The sequence below is a fragment of the Schistocerca cancellata genome, chromosome 8, assembly GCF_023864275.1.
Source record: "Schistocerca cancellata isolate TAMUIC-IGC-003103 chromosome 8, iqSchCanc2.1, whole genome shotgun sequence".
Classification (NCBI taxonomy): Eukaryota; Metazoa; Arthropoda; class Insecta; order Orthoptera; family Acrididae; genus Schistocerca; species Schistocerca cancellata.
In genome coordinates, this window is record NC_064633.1 from 227,374,755 (window position 1) to 227,393,112 (window position 18,358).

Consider the following 18,358-nt stretch of genomic DNA (forward strand, 5'->3'; position numbering starts at 1 on the left):
GAAAGAGGAAGTCATGAGGGTATGGACAGAGAGATGGGAGAGAAGGATTTGTACAGGTAAAGGAAAGGGGAGTTGGACTGAGAGAGCAGGAAGAGGAGACGAACAGAGAGATGGCAAGCAGGAGATGGACTAATAGAGGACTGGAATAAATACATACCCGAGCAACACCGGGCCGTCAGCTAGTTACGAATAAATAAAACGTTTTCTGTCTATCATCAATTCTTCATTTTTGATGTGTCTTCTCATTACTTATATGTGTAGATTTTCTTAATTGACCGAGCATTATTTCTAGTTCAATAATAACTATCTCGCATCCAGGAGCTTTTGACACCTACTTCAGAGCAGTTTTTTATCGTTTAGTATAGATTGGGCTTCTTTACTAATGTATTTTTGGGTCTTTTATCCAAACATACTTATTTAGATGAGTCTGTGGCCGACACATATCGAAACAGAGTTTTTCTACTCTTTTCAGTCCGTAATATTTTGTCATGCCTGATCTCCATTGTGATTGTGAAGACAAAGTCAAATCACACATGTACTAGCAGATGAGTTCTGTGCTTTAGGCAAGGGTGAGGTCAGTAGCATACTGAGTGCTTGAGTCCAGTCTCACTGCTGGAAACGCGATTTCACGTTGTCGCGGAAGGACACTGGTGACAGTGCGAAGGAGCGAAATATGAACTCTGCGGCAGTCAATCTAAGGTCGCTTGCGTTATCAGCTGCTCGAGATAAGATGATGGCTGCAGGAGAAGACCGCCCCTGGCGCTGCCGCCAGCAGTCCAGCATGGCGACGGCCGGGATCGGCGAGGACCAGAGCCGGCTCGTGCTGAGAGGCCCGCCGCTGACGGAGGCGGAGGTGGCGGGGGCGGAGCTGCCCCTGGCGGCCTACCTAGTCCAGAAGCTGGCCGCCCACGGGGACCGCCTTCTGCAGGTCTGTCCACTGAACACTATACGCGCTCACGTATACCCAGCATTTACAGTGTACGTGTTACAGCAAACTGCTAGGTGTTAAAAGAAACCTTCAGGACCATCCCAAGCCCTTCTAGGGGGTGTGAGGTCAATAGCTACTACCCTGGAGCGGACAAGTAGTCTTCGCAAGGGCTAAAGCACCGGATTCATTTTTAAGAGTAGACTTTCCCATTGCAGTCCATGATACCTTTAAGTGATATTGGTGAATGCTGCGATGTTTCCCACAAAAATCTACTTTCTTATTTCCTGATACTGCTGACCTGGTGCTCTGTTACTAGCCACGTGTGCAAAGTTTGGTTCAAATGGCTCTTAGCACTATGGGACTTAACATCTATGGTCATCAGTCCCCTACAACTTAGAACTACTTAAACCTAACTAACCTAAGGACATCACACAACACCCAGTCATCACGAGGCAGAGAAAATCCCTGACCCCACCGGGAATCGAACCCGGGAACCCGGGCGTGCAAAGTTTCCTTTTATTCTTTCTTTTCTACATCATTACGCCACTGACGAGCCTTTGTTCGTTCTGATTGCGTGAAGCTCAACCAGAGTAATTTTTAAACCCAATGAGATTTTCTTGTTTGATATCGACATGAACAAACTGAGTTCAAAGTAAAATGCAACAAGTGTAAATCGTATACTTAGTTTCCCCTGATTGAGGCACTTGATCACCATGGGTACAGCTTCAGTCAGCTATTGGTTCCCTCCGTTCCCTGCAAACTCCGCACATGCACAGCCAATAAACTGAGGACTAGAAATTGTGGTACTAAATCTTAGGGTTCTAACTGGGAGGAAGTTGCTTTACTCTAGCTCATTAGTTGGACCGAGTATGTGGAATTTATGTGTGGAAAATTAATTCATCTGAATAACTTCTCGTACTGAAGACACAGTAACCTATTGATTACACCTTTTGAGAATTGGGTTCCCTGCAGTTTATCACAGGTGTAAGAGCGAATGCCTCGATCGTTTTTCAGAGTAATTCAAGGACTTTTTACCACTCTAGACTTAATCAATTCGATTTTGTGCTCCATCTATTATATCTTCACAGATAGGATACGAAACCCAAAACCCACTACTTTTTATTAGTTATACTCGTAACAAACAATTTAATTGGTATTATTGTATAATGTACAAATAATTAAAGCTAAAGTACACAAAGTTTCAAGTTATTTTGAAACGCTCATCCGGTGACGCTCCATTCGTCCGTTGTACATGTCATTTACACTGAAAACACTGATACATAGATCTTGAATTTAATTTACCAAAATATTACCATTTAAAGCACGATGACAAAGAATATTAAAACGAAAATATTGTTGTCCATTGCAGTACAGGAAATAATTCATTTGTGGGCATTTCTACAAATCACCTTAATGTGAATTCACAGTTTTTCAAAACAGGCACCACACCTATATGTATCTTCTAAACAGAATATCTAGCTATCATAATTATACCCCTGACAGCTCCTTTTAGATTCACATATGCAGGAAACCATATTTATATTTCTAAATACCTTTTATGTCATTTCATACACTTTATATATCTTTTTGATAGCAGGACTGATGCTTTCTCATACCAGGTTTTCCTTCAGTTAGTTTCATTATTCCTCTTTTGGATACTTTGCTTGGGAAACCTCCAACGCTAAGGAACAAGTGAAGCTTACTCGGTATATCTTATCCTAATTTACGGAACTGCCCTATATTTCTCTTCCATTTGCAATAAACTACATTCAAAAACAGGTCAAAGAAAATTATTATGAAAAGCCCTGCAGAAGCTGATCAGAAGCGTTTAATTAATAGTGAAAGGTGATTTAACAACTCAGGTTGGGGTTTGTTTACAGTCTTTCAAATTGGTTGCTACCAACTTCTCAAATTTCGTTGTTTGAATAAGCTACAGTTTTAGCGTGCCATAAGAACTCATCTGGTAGTATGAAATCGTAATCAGTTAAATAGTGATTGAATGACGTAATATCAGTTAAGCAGTCTATTCCGGATTACATTATTTTCTCATAAATATCAATAAACATTGTAATCAATGAAATAGTTCAGTAGATACTGACATCCTTCACATCCCTTTTTCGGTTTCTACTGGAAATATCAATAACCCTCCCCCCCCCCCCCCAGTGACGTTTTCTTGTATTATCGCCATGGAGAAATTTGGAGGGAGAATCTATGTTGAAAGAGAAGATATGAAAACTTTGAGATTTGCCTATGACATTCTAAATCCGAGACCTCAAATGGCTGGAAGATCAGTTGAACGAAATGTTAATATCTCTCAAAAGGTTACAACATGAATGTCAACAAAAGTAAAAAAAGAAGCTAATGGGTATAATGGAATTGAATCAGGCAATGCTCAGGCAACTAGACTAGGAATTGAGAAACTTCTACATTAGTTTCGCTACTTGGGTACTACCAAAATAAGCAACAATGGCCAAAGTAGAGAGGATATGAAGTGTAGACTGGCAGTACCAATAAAATCGTTGGTGAAACAGAGAAATTTGTTAACATGGAAGCAGGGATGCATTGCCGACTCTGGGCCAAATATGCACAATGGCCATACCACTGAATGAGTCATGAGGAGGCCACGCAACCCTCCTAAGCTACGCGCCTTTCTGTGGTGTCATCGTGCTCCTACCCTCTCCTTGGCAACGACCCTTGGCCATTCAGGGAATTTTCATGCCAACACAAAAACTGATCTCCTCATTATCAAGTGGAATTCTAGTAAATCTACTAACAAGGCGAAAGAGAAGGTGTTTTGTACTGGTTGAAATGTGCCGAATGAAACGGAATAACAGCATCTGATGTGGAAGGTTTTCTGTAAATTGCAAGTTTGTGTACACCATTGTGTTAATCAAAGAGATATCTAAAAATTAATTTTGTTATCCACCTGTTGTTCATAAGTGAATGTAATTTTCTGATGTAAACTGTTAAAGAGTGCCAATATCCTATCAAAGCTACCATTTTCGTCATTATTCAGTAACAGTGTGTCATACACACACTGGTAGTAATAGATAATAACCTCTTTCAATTCTGTGTTGTGTTCAAACATAGTATTCTCAAGGTGGTTCAGAAAGATATTGGCCAGGGTCCCTGATAAACTACACCCCATGGCTAAACTGTCCTGTTGTCTGTATATAGTATCACTAAAACTGAAATAGTTATAAGAAAGAACTAGTTCAAGTAACTATATGAATTCACACACTGCACCTACAAAAAGTCTCCTGTGCTTAGTAAGATTATTCCACAGAATATTAACAGTTTCTTTGACTGGTACATTGGTGTATAGATTCGTTACATCTAGCGACACCCACTTATACCCTTTTGGTATTTCAACATCTTTAATGTTATCAACAAGTTTATAGGCCTTCTTTACAGAAAACTGTTGAGCAAGCACAAAACATTAAGTCTGCCAGATAACCTAGAAGCAGAGCTTCCAATGTAATTAACTATTGGATGAATAGGAGTATTTAATTTGTGGACTTTAGATTGTGCCCTAAGGTATGGAGCATGGGGGTTCAATACCTCTTAAGTTTTGTATCCTTCCTCATCCTATAACAAACAAGTCTTGTTTAAAGAACATTTTACATCTTTAACTAAGTGTCTAGTTGGATCGTTTTCTAATCTATAAATACCATTTTGTTCAAAGAATTCTTGAACTTTACTTATATAATCATTTACATACATAATCACCAACGTATCTCCCTTATCTGCCTTGAGAGCTAGAACTTTATGTACTTTTAATTTATCATTAATATTATGTTATACAGACTGACACGACAGCAAAGTTGGCGGAAATCGTTCTTATTAATCAAATTAAATTGTTGATTGTTGCGGAAACACTTTCTTGTCATGGTCAACTCATCATCCTTTTAACATGAGACACACCAGTGGAATCTACAAACCAGAATTCACATTTTTTGTAATAGCTGTAGGTGTTAGATTTAGTGATGGTTCAAATGGCTCTGAGCACTATGGGACTCAACTGCTGTGGTCATAAGTCCCCTAGAACTTAGAACTACTTAAACCTAACTAACCTAAGGACATCACACACATCCATGCCCGAGGCAGGATTCGAACCTGCGACCGTAGCGGTCGTGCGGTTCCAGACTGTAGCGCCTTTAACCGCTCGGCCACTTCGGCCGGCTAGATTTAGTGAATCTTTTATACTTTTTCCATACTCATCCAAATCAAAAAATGGATTTACTGTCGTTTTTTCCACACTTTCACATGGTTAATCCGAGGGTTGCCAAGAAAGTAATCTTTATCTCAGACGGAAACAATGCTATGAATGCGAAACGTTACATATGTATTATTTGAAGTCTCCTGAGTTAGCGCGGTAAGTTTCCGTCACTTCCGACAAATAACGTAGCTGCAGGACAGTTTCAAAATGGCGTGAGTAGGTGATGTACGTTACAAGCAACGTGCCGTCATTGAATTTCTCACTGCACAGAAAGAAGCTGTGGGGAATATCCACAAACGCTTGTGCAAAGTCTATGGAGCATCTGTTGTCGACAGACGTACAGTTAGTCGCTGGGCACGGAGGGGCCATCAGAAGGAGGTTCGGCGGAGCTCCACAATTTGCAGCGGTCAGGGAGACCATCCACGGCTGTCGCACATCATGTGTTGCAGCGAACTGATGTCATTCGCGAGAACCGACGCATTGCGACCCAGCAGTTGGCACTGCATCTGTCAATCAGCAAAGGAAATTCACACAGTGAAGCACTGGCTCCGCCACCAGGCATACACGCCCTTATTTCGCGCTGGAGGAGGGCCATAGAATGGGATGGAGATTACGTGGAAATATAGGGTGTGTAGATAAAATACCATTCTTTCGATTCTTAATTCTCATTATGTTCAATACAGAATTGTTGAAGAAAAAAATGCTGTGCATTACTTTCTGGGCTATCGTCCTAATTATAAAAAGTGCATCGTAATTCGTTAGATAGTGAAACACAACATTAGCTGTCAAATTAAGTCTATACTTTAAACTACAACTATCATGTGCAACTTCGCGACATCTGCATGTAAAATGGCAATGATCTCTTTGTTACATATCTGTTAGATTGAAGGCCCGCATCTCGTGGTCGTGCGGTAGCGTTCTCGCTTCCCACGCCCGGGTTCCCGGGTTAGATTCCCGGCGGGGTCAGGGATTTTCTCTGCCTCGTGATGGCTGGGTGTTGTGTGCTGTCCTTAGGTTAGTTAGGTTTAAGTAGTTCTAAGTTCTAGGGGACTTATGACCACAGAAGTTGAGTCCCACAGTGCTCAGAGCCATTTGAACCATTTTTTTGTTAGATTGAAGAATTCCTTTCAGATGTTGCAGTACTCTGTTCAAAATCTTTCTTCCTCTTTGGGATTAATATTAATCTGCTTATTTTGCAACAAGTAATGTTTTATTAACTCTGTAATCAGGTGTGGCTGTTTGCTAAACCATCCCATGCAATCAGCACCTCAGTACAACTGAAGTTCGGAATATTCGTCACTGTAAATCCAGTACGGCGTGGTTTTTGCACATAAATTACATTGTTAAAACCAGGTTGCTGCAAGCATTCGATGTCTGCCTGTATAACAAATGATATCTTTAATTGTTTGTTACACGAGCAGAATTTTATACATTATTTCTCTGCTTTCGGCGTGGTGCTGCTGACTGGTTTGATTTGAAGGTGTGTGATAACTCGCGAAAGCATGGTTTTGAGTTACTGACTGTTATATGTTTTGTTAGATGGCTAAATCGTAAATTACAATGAACAAATTTTCTACCAATTATTGCACTATTTGTTAGCTATGTAATAAGTGGGTGGAACATTGCCAGTTAATCGCAGACAGTTGTTTACTTGTAACATTGTCCCCAATTTTGTGGTTTAGTACTGTCTTCATCGAAAAGTATTTGCAAAACTTTTGAAAACAAATATGGGACATTTATCATCTTACATAAGAGAGTAGCACACCAGAGTCGTCAAACATAATAGAGAAAAAAGCTATTTCCATAGTAACCTTAAAATATTCGCAATGTAACAATATCAGTTTTTCTGTGGTGAGTAATGCACAAAGTGTTAGCGAACTTTGGTATTTATTTCATTGGCATCAGAAAATAGACTATTGGAGAATGAACACTTCCGCCACAGATAGACGATAATTCAGTAGCTCTAAAACAGCCAAGGAAGAAACCGTACAAGTTTTTGTTAAGTACAGCCACAGCACTAATAAAACAATACTTGATCTTCATTTTGATTCTTATTCCCTTGAAAGCTTTCAAAACAATAATGATGTGTAAGTTGTAACTGTTTTATATCATATATTCTTACTAGTTACAGTGCAGTTCAACAAATTTTCTTGCTAAGTCTAAGGTTGCAGTAATTGCCTCTCTGCACCTTTGTCGTAAATAATCATTTAAAAAGTCTATACTCATAGATGATTAACGTTTTTTGATAGGGGGCTTATGTGTTCCCATTTAACGGCAAATATGATTTTTGAAGTTGATCTCATGGCCATCATTACAGTTTTTCTTTGTTGCTCTCAGCTTCGTTTTCTGTTGCTGCAACGTCAGATGACACAGTGATGGTAACAGCGTAGAGGCAAATTTCCGTGTCTAGTACTTACAGGGTTAGGCTGGTGGCAATATAATGCTACCCACACTTGTGAGTTGTATCTTCAATATAGGTTGTGTAATCAGGATCAGCATCTCTGTCGTCAATAAATGGTTCTCTGTTGTCATTACCAACTTCGCCAAAAATCCATCTCTGTACTTGATCTCTAGATTTTGACGTCACTGCTGTATTGATAAAGCGGCAAGGCACTGGTTTATCCACCAAGAAGATCGTAAATGTTGTAAGGCAAAACAATGTATACAACTAAGAAATAATGCTATTGATTCAAACGGGACTACTTGTTGCCAGCATGTAGTGCAAGTGAAACCAAAATAGATAACCTGGTAAGGCTAGGATTTTATCAAATTGAGGGTAAATACTTTCTCCGCTCACTCCTTCACTTGTGAATAGTCAATTAAATGTGCAGATCTGTTTACGATGGGAGTAGCACAAATACCACTCGCAAGCTTAGGTTCAATGTAAATAAGCATCAATGCTACTGCTTGCTAGCCTCTATAAGTTTTTTTTATGTAAAAGGTACGGTAAATTTCTGTAAATGCTGATACTAAAACGACATTACAGTTTCACTTAGATACAGAATTTTACTGAGACGACTTGGACACGTGGTTAAGGTGCTCAACATAACTGCATGAGTGCTTTCTGAAATAAGTCAGTGCTTGTTCCAATAAAGTGAAACTTGTTCCACCAAGCAAAAGTGATTAGCAAGCTGTGACTTGTCGATGCCAGCAAGTCAAGACTGGTTGCAACAAGCAGAATGCTTATTCAGCAACTTGAAAGTTGTCGTCATCTGAATAAGTGTATTCAAGAAATCACCCTCTGTAACGGCTGCTTGGGATGCGAGTGCATGAAGACATAATGACACGCAGTTATTAAACAAAACCCATGTTGCCTGCTGCCTTTAAAGTACTGTGTGTGTCAAATTTATGTTGCCTTTTTAATAACGTAATGGTGGTACACTGTGAGGACAGGATGTATTGCTGTTCAAAGAACATAGGCATATACCGATGTATGTTGCAGGCAGTCGTATCAATTCTCATTACTTCTCCCCTCCATTTCCACAGTCCTCTGGTGTTCATTGCTCCGAAACTCTCAGAGTCTCTTACACTTTACTAGAACACTCTGAGGTTCACTATTCGCCTTGCCATATGTGTAGCTTTGAAATATTGTTTCTGAGTATTTAATGGACGTGACAGTGACACCACTAATATTACATAGATCTTTTTCCTGCAGGTGACTGTAATTTTGATACTTGATTTCACACGTATTAACTGCTCATCAAGGTAATACAGTCTGCATTTGCAAACTGTAGGTGGTGTTCGTCAGTATCATTTACATCTATTGTGAATGTGCTGTATGAATTACTGCAGGTAGCTTGACATGTATGTTGTTCTTATTCATGTGTTTCTACTACGCTTCTGGCTTTCTTCTAAGCTACTTACATTGTGTATTTACATGCTACAACGTTATGTTTATGCCACTAAAACGAGCGAATGTATTCTCTGAAGTGTAATATTTCCGAGAAACGTTGTCAAGCAATTATCAGACTACTTAAATTATTCCCATTACTAATCTACACTGAAGCGCTAAAGAAACTGGTATAGGCATGCGTATTGAAATACAGAGAGATGTAAACAGGCAGAATACGGAGCTGCGGTCGGCAACGCTTATATAAGACAACAAGTGTCTGGCGCAGTTGTTAGATCGGTTAGTGCTGCTACAATGGGGGGTTATCAAGATTTAAGTGAGTTTGAAAGTGGTCTTGTAGTCACAGTGAGACACAGCATTTCCCAGGTAGCGATGAAGTGGGGACCATTGCACGAGTGTACGTCGAATATCAGAAATCCGGTAAAACATCAAATCTCCGACATCGCTGCGGCCGGAAAAAGATCCTGCAAGAACGAGACCAGCGACGACTGCAGAGACTCGTTCTACGTGACAGAAGTGCAACCCTTCAGCAAATTTCTGCAGATTTGAATGCTGGGCCATCAACAACTGTCAGCGTGCGAGCCATTCAACGAAACATCATCGATATTGGCCTTCGGAGCCGAAGGCCAACTCGTTTACGCTTGATGACTTCACGACACTAAGCTTTACGCCTTGTCTGGACCCGTCAACACCTACAACGGACTGTTATTTTCTGGATACATAAAGCCTGGTTGGACGAGTCTTGTTTCAAATTGTATCGAGCGGATGGACATTTATGGGTATGGAAACAGCTTCATTAGTCCATGGACCCTGCATGTCAGCAGGGGACTGTTCAAGCTGGTGGAGGCTCTATAATGATGTGGGGCGTGTGCAGTTGGAGTGATATGAGATCCCTGGCACGTCTAGATAAGACTCTAACAAGTACGTAAGCATCCTGTCTGATCACCTGCATCCATTGTGCATTCCGACGGACTTGGACAATCCAGCAGGTCAATGCGATATCCCACACGTGCATAATTGCTACAAACTAGCTCCATGAACACTCTTCTGAGTTTAAAAACTTCCGCTAGCCATTATTGAACATTATTGAGCATATCTGGGATGCCTTGCAACGCGCTGGTTGGTTGTCTTGGGGAAGGAGACCAGACAGCGAGGTCATCGGTCTCATCGGATTAACGAAGGACGGGGAAGGAAGTCGGCCGTGCCCTTTCACAGGAACCATCCCGGCATTTGCCTGGAGCGATTTAGGGAAACCATGGAAAACCTAAATCAGGATGGCCGGACGCGGTATTGAACCGTCGTCCTCCCGAATGCGAGTCCAGTGTGCTAGCCACTGCGCAACGCGCTGTTCAGAATAGTTCTCCACCCGTTCGTACTATTATGAATATGGACAACCCTGCAGGATTCATGGCGTTAGTTCCCTCCAGCACTACTTCAGACATTAGTCGAGCCCATGCCACGTCGTGTTGCAGCACTCCTGCGTGCTCGTGGAGGGCCTACACGGTATTAGGCAGGTGTACCAGTTCCTTTGGCTTTTCAATGTACTCGTATATCTACATCTACATGATTACGCTGCAAAAAAGTGGTTCAAATGGCTCTGAGCACTATGGGACTTAACATCCGAGGTCGTCAGTCCCCTAGAACTTAGAACTACTTAAACCTAACTAACCTAAGAACATCACACACATCCATGCCCGAGGCAGGATTCGAACCTGCGACCGTAGGGATCGCGCGGTTCCCGACTGAAGCGCCTAGAGCCGCTCGGCCGATTACTCTGCAGTTCACACTTAAATACCTGATACAGATTCCACTCTCTAACAGCGCGTGGGAGAAATGTACACTTAACTCTTTCTGTATGAGCTCTGATTTCTCTTATTTTATTACACAATTATTTCTTCCTATGTAGCTTGGCGACAGTAAAATATTTTCGCATTCAGAGGAGAAAAACAGAAATCTCGTGAAAAGATCTCAGCACAAAGAAAAACGTGTTTTTTTTAATGTTTGCCAGCCCAACTTTCTTTTCATATCCCTAACGTTCTTTGCGTATTTTGCGATAGTACAAAAGAGCTGCCCTTCTTTGGAGTCCTCCGTCAATCCTATATGCTAAGGATCCCATACTGCACAGCAGTACTCTAGCAGTTGTGTAATGTTGGCAGTGTGTTTGGTAGACATACTGCATCTTCTAAGAGTCCTGCCAACAAAACGCAATCTTTCATTTTCCTTGTCCACAACGTTCTCTGTGATCGTCCCCATTTAAGTTGTTCGTAATTGTAATTTCCAGATATTTAGTTGCATTGAAAGCATTTAGGTTGGTTTGATTTAACGTGTAACCGAAATTTAACGGATTTCTTTTCATACTCATTTGGATGATCTCACATTTTTTTTTGTTCAGAGACAATTGCCACATTTATCACAGTACAGGTATCATTTCCTAGTAATTATGCAACTGGTTTCGATCTTCTGATAACTTTTCTAGGCCTGCTTTCGTGGCGCCAACATCACTGATATTACTATTGGTATCGCTCACTGAAGGTATTGATTGTGTCTTGCTCCTGGTGTACTTTCATCAACTTCTGCAATTCATATTTAAGTGCCTGGCAGAGGGTTCATCGAGCCACCTTCATTCTGTTTCTCTACCGTTCCACTCTCGAACAGCGTGCGGAAAAAGAGAGTCTTTAAATCTTTCTGAGCGATCTCTTATTTCTCTTCTTTTATTATGATAATCATTTGTTCTTTTGTGGGTGGGTGGGGACAAAATATTTTCACAATCGGTAGAGAAAGTTAGTGATCGAAATTTCTCGAGATCCTGCCGTAACGAAAAACCCCTTGCTTTAATGATTGCCACCGTGATTCACGTATCATTTCCGTGGCTCTCTCGCCCCTATTTCGCGATAATGCGAAACGACCTGCTCTTCTTTGAACTTTTTCGATGTCCTCCGTCAGTCCGATCTGTTGCGAATTGCACATCGCACAGCAAGACTCCAGAAAAGGGTGAACAAGTGTGGTGTAAGTAGTCTCTTTAGTACTCCTGTAGAACTTTCTAAGGGTTCTGTTAATAAATTGGAGTCTCTGGTTTGCTTTCTCCGTACCTGTAATCCCCAAGTGTTTAATTGAATTTACAACCTTAAGATTTGTGTGATGTATCGTGCAACCGAAATTTAGCCGACTTTTTTTAGTACTCGTGTGGACGACTTCACACTTTTCATTACTTTAAGTTGCCATTTTTCACACCATACAGAAAACATGTCTAAGTCACTTTGCAATTAGTATTGATCACCTGATGACTTTACATGAAGGTTAATGATAGTATCATCTGCAGACAATCTAAGAGTGCTGCTCAGATGTCTCGTATGTCGTATTTAGATCAGGTACAGCAGAATGCCTATAACATTCCTTGGGGATCACCAAATATTACTTCTGTTTCAGTCGTTGACTTTCCGTCAGTTGCTTCGAACCACGACCTTTCTGACAGAAACTCACAATCCAGTCGCTCAACTGAGACGATACACCATACTCACGCAATGTGAAGACAAATCATTTGTGAGGAACGGTATCAAAAGCGTTCTGGAAATCTACATGCAACTGGAATCTCTTTGGGTGTTCTTTCCCACTTCTAGACAGAATGTCGTTGTGCAAGCTATTAAAAGCTTCTGCAAAAGTTTTTTGATCTCTTTTGTGTAAAGTGGGGGGATCAGAATCACCTTTTATTAATTTATTCGGTATAAATCTCACGATTGTCACAAATAATATTTCTTTGAAGGTAAGCCACATCTGGCCTAAACTTACATGCACTATGTAATCAAAAGTATCCGGACACCTGACTGAAAATGACTTACAAATTCGTGGCGCTGTCCATCGGTAATGCTGAAATTCAGTATTGTGTTGGCCCACCCTTAGCCTTGATAGCATACGTTCAATCAGGTGCTGGAAGGTTTCTTGGGGAATGGCAGCCCATTCTTCACAGAGTGCTGCATTGAGGAGAGGTATCGATGTCGGTCGGTGAGGCCTGGCACGAAGTCGGTGTTCCAAAACATCCCAAAGGTGTTCTGTAGGATTCAGGTCAGGACTCCCTGTAGGCCACTCCATTACAGGGATGTTATCGTCGTGTAACCACTCCGCCACAGGCCGTGCATTATGAACAGATGCTCGATCGTGTTGAAAGATGCAATCGCCATCCCCGAATTGCTCTTCAACAGTGGGAAGAAATAAGGTGCTCAAAACATCAATGTAGGCCTGTGCTGTGATAGTGCCATACAAAGCAACAAGGGGTGCAAGCACCCTCCATGAAAAATACGACCACACCATAACACCACCACCTCCGAATTTTACTGTTGGCAGTACAGACTCTAGCACATGACGTTCACCGGGAATTAGCCATACCCACCCCCTGCCATCGGATCGTCACATTATGTACGGTGATTCGTCACTCCACGCAACGTTTTTCCACTGTTCAATCGTCCAGTATTTACTCTCCTTACACCAAGCGAGGCGTCGTTTGGCATTTACCGGCGTGATGTGTAACTTATGAGCAGTCGCTCGACCGTGACATCCAATTTTTATCTCCTCCCGCCTAACTGTCACAGTACTTGCAGTGGATCCTGATGCAGTTTTCAATTCTTGTGCGATGGTCAGGATAGATGTCTGCGTACTACACATTACGACCCTCTTCAACTGTCGGCGGTCTCTGTCAGTCAGCATACGAGGTCGGCCTGTACGCTTTTGTGCTGTACGTGTCCCTTCACGTTTCCACTTCACTATCACATCGGAAACAGTGGACTTAGGGATGTTTAGGATGTGGAAATTTCGCATACAGACTTATGACACAAGTGACACCCAACCACCTGATCACGTTCGAAGTCCATGAGCTCCGCGGAGCTCCCCATTTTGCTCTCCCACGATGTCTAATGACTACTGAGATCGCTGATGTGGAGTACCCGGCAGTAGGTGGCAGCACAATGCACCTAATATGAAACACGTATGTTTTTGGAGGTGTCCAGATGCTTTTGATCCCATAGTGTAGTTAATTGGAAAGGAGGGCGACAGTCTCGTAGGAAGGCGTTAGCGAATTTTTATCTGCTTCTTTCAATAGATGTATTGTGTTTTTTCGAAATGATATTACCGCCATTAACAGTACAATGTATATTTATATCACGATCTAGATTTCGGTATTAGGTCCTTTTCAAGTGCCACGCTATATTACTCGTTTTGCTGCTTTTGAAGCGGATTAGGTTTTCAGGTTATGTATTTGGGGATAAATTTGTTTGCCCTACACTTTTTGTTGAGTTTGACACATTCTGTTTCTTAGCTTATCTTCATTTTTGTCCGTTGAAAACGAAGCACATTCCCATACGTCTGGCTATATAAGTAGTTGATGATTCTTTTTTATGTAGGAAGGGAGGAGGGGTGGGTACTGCACTCATGTAGAATATTCGAAATGATATTATCGCCATTTCATTGTATGAAGTATGTCTATATCACGGTTCACATATCTGCCGTAAGTCATTTTCAGGTGTCGCGCTGTGTTGCTCGTTTTGATGCTTTTAAAGTGGATTTGGTCTTGAGCTGGGTGTAACTGGGGATACCTTTGTTTGCCCTACATATTTTGTTGAATTTGATACATTCTGTTGCTTCGGTCATCCCCAGTTACATTCACCTCAAGACTAAATTGACTTTAAATGCAGGAAAGCAAGCAATGCAGTGCGATACTTGAAATTAACCCGACGCCGAAGTCTAGATCGTCATATAAACATATTATGTGTGCGTAATATGGTTTGCAGATAAGTGAGTGTATATATATATATATTCATTTATATATATATATATATATATATATATATATATATATATGTGTGTGTGTGTGTGTGTTTATGGGGCAATTAACTTTCCTGCGTGCAACAAAAGCTGATCGTAACAAATTAATAACAAAAGGGGACCAGATCACAATAAATCACTTATTTTTAATCCCAGAATAAAAATAAATAATATGTTGTGACCTAGACTGCTTTTTATTGTTAAAATGAAGATTGTGATTGGTGAGGTTCCTCAGTGACGTCAAAAATTATTTACTGGCTACAGTCACTGTTTTTACTCAGCGATGTAAAAAATTATTTACTGGCAACAACTCTGAAATTATTTGGGGAGATATTATAATTTCTTAACTTAAAAAACAAATGTAAATGTTACATCACCAGTTTGTTGTACATAAATATTTTTTGTGCAAATACACTCCTGGAAATTGAAATAAGAACACCGTGAATTCATTGTCCCAGGAAGGGGAAACTTTATTGACACATTCCTGGGGTCAGATACATCACATGATCACACTGACAGAACCACAGGCACATAGACACAGGCAACAGAGCATGCACAATGCCGGCACTAGTACAGTGTATATCCACCTTTCGCATGGAGACGATCGTAGAGATGCTGGATGTAGTCCTGTGGAACGGCTTGCCATGCCATTTCCACCTGGCGCCTCAGTTGGACCAGCGTTCGTGCTGGACGTGCAGACCGCGTGAGACGACGCTTCACCCAGTCCCAAACATGCTCAATGGGGGACAGATCCGGAGATCGTGCTGGCCAGGGTAGTTGACTTACACCTTCTAGAGCACGTTGGGTGGCACGGGATACATGCGGACGTGCATTGTCCTGTTGGAACAGCAAGTTCCGTTGCCGGTCTAGGAATGGTAGAACGATGGGTTCGATGACGGTTTGGATGTACCGTGCACTATTCAGTGTCCCCTCGACGATCAGCAGTGTTGTACGGCCAGTGTAGGAGATCGCTCCCCACACCATGATGCCGGGTGTTGGCCCTGTGTGCCTCGGTCGTATGCAGTCCTGATTGTGGCGCTCACCTGCACGGCGCCAAACACGCATACGACCATCATTGGCACCAAGGCAGAAGCGACTCTCATCGCTGAAGACGACACGTCTCCATTCGTCCCTCCATTCACGCCTGTCGCGACACCACTGGAGGCGGGCTGCACGATGTTGGGGCGTGAGCGGAAGACGGCCTAACGGTGTGCGGGACCGTAGCCCAGCTTCATGAAGACGGGTGCAAATGGTCCTCGCCGATACCCCAGGAGCAACAGTGTCCCTAATTTGCTGGGAAGTGGCGGTGCGGTCCCCTACGGCACTGCGTAGGATCCTACGGTCTTGGCGTGCATCCGTGCGTCGCTGCGGTCCGGTCCCAGGTCGACGGGCACGTGCACCTTCCGCCGACCACTGGCGACAACATCGATGTACTGTGGAGACCTCACGCCCCACGTGTTGAGCAATTCGGCGGTACGTCCACCCGGCCTCCCGCATGCCCACTATACGCCCTCGCTCAAAGTCCGTCAACTGCACATACGGTTCACGTCCACGCTGTCGCGGCATGCTACCAGTGTTAAAGACTGCGATGGAGCTCCGTATGCCACGGCAAACTGGCTGACACTGACGGCGGCGGTGCACAAATGCTGCGCAGCTAGCGCCATTCGACGGCCAACACCGCGGTTCCTGGTGTGTCCGCTGTGCCGTGCGTGTGATCATTGCTTGTACAGCCCTCTCGCAGTGTACGGAGCAAGTATGGTGGGTCTGAGAAACCGGTGTCAATGTGTTCTTTTTTCCATTTCCAGGAGTGTATATATTTTCGAGAAAAGTAGTCTAGACGTGGAAATACCGCAAATTACGTTACTGTTGTCAACACTTTATATATTTAAGATAAATATACATGTTCTTAGAATATTTTTGAACGTGATGCAAAATTCAAAATTCAGATAGTTTTGGACATGGACAATATGGCGGCTCTGAGGCTGCACTCTGATTGGCTGTTTTGTGTTAATGGCAGGCGTAATATTAGTGTGTTAGTGTGTGTGTTTTTTTTTTTTTTTTTTTTTTTTTTGCGCCAGACATTTCATCTCAGAGTAGCACTTGCAACATACGTCCTCAATTATTTGCTAGATGTATTCTAATCTTTATCTTCTTCTCCGGTTTTTACCTTCCACAGCTCTCTCTAGTACAATGGATGTTATTTCCTGATGCCTTAACAGATTTCAGATCATTCACTGCCTTCTCCTTGTCAGTGTTTCCCACATATTCCTTTCCTAGCGGATTCTGTAGAGCAGCTCATTGTTCTTTATCAGTCCATCTAATTTTCAGTATTTTTCTGTAGCACCACATCTCAAATGCTTCTATTCTCTTTTCCAGTTTTCCCTGTCCATGTTTCGAAAACCACACAACGCTGTGCTCCAAACGTTTCTTTTAGTGGTTGGCAAAATACAGGGTTGTGACTGGGAGATATAAATATGTGTGTCGACTTAGAACCTGTCCGATTGGCCAAGGAGAGCTTCTTAGGGGAGGGGCATGAGGACATCATAGAAAGTGGTTAGTCTTAGGAATGGGGCGTGGCCTCCTCCTGACAGAGTCTGAGGAATGGATAGAGTGCATGTGGTGTCACCGCAAGGTACCACACTGCTAGGTTGTAGGCTTCAAATCGGCCGCGGTCCGTCAGTATACCTCGGACCCGCGAGTCGCCACTGTCGACGCTAGCAGACCGAGCGCCGCCACTCGGCTGGTCTTAGGAAACAAGTTAGCGCACTGGCCAGTTCTAGAGCCGAATTGATTAGGAATGGTTCACTTGTTATAGCTTCAGAGATCTTATTTGCAGAGACGCTAGCTAGCATAGCCTTCAGCTAAGTCAGTAGCTACGACCTAGCCAGGCGCCCCATTCAGTTTATGCATTACCAATTGATCTATATGTGTGAAGCAATCAGAACTGTAAAGAAGTCTATAACTGCACTTGTAAATATTATTGTACAAAGTCACGATCGACGTTCACCGCTGATGCTGAATTAAAGCTAAGTATTTAATTGTATTCCTGTCTATTAACTATCTAGTCACCTAAGATGTTCCAGATACATCCCGTCAAGTATAGTTCGTTGATCAACACGTGCAATTAATGGTCACACCTCGTGATCAGACTAAGAGTCAAATTCGTGACTCAGACGAGTCACCCTTTTTCCATGAGGCCCATATTTCCGCCTCATACATATATGCATATTTGCATATATGGCCCAAAGTCGGGACTGCACTCCTAATCATCGAAAATAAATGAATGTGTTAAGAAGTCTTTATTGAAGGTAATTTTCTGGCATGTAGCCTGGTGGGAAAGTGAAATAAGGGCGGCGAGGTTCAGACGAGAAGAGTAAAGGTTCTTAACTGTGGTGCAATTGTAGAATGCTGAAGATTAGATAGTAGCTAGATCGGATTACTATTGAAGAGGTACCGAATCGAATTGTGGAGAAAAGAAATTCCCAGCACCACACGAATAACAGAAATGACTGGTTGAAAGGGAACATTCTGAAGCGTGAAGGAGTAGTTT

The 18,358-nt window shown here is 42.3% G+C and overlaps 1 protein-coding gene across 1 annotated transcript in view; it reads left to right on the forward strand.

Annotated features, from left to right (window-relative positions):
• Positions 1-730: 730 nt before the first annotated feature.
• LOC126095479 (uncharacterized) overlaps positions 731-18,358 on the forward strand; it is a 91,345-nt gene continuing 73,717 nt past the window's right edge. The window contains exon 1 of the mRNA XM_049910270.1: positions 731-928. Coding sequence (XP_049766227.1) covers positions 731-928 — 198 coding nt within the window. The remainder of the gene's footprint in view (positions 929-18,358) is intronic.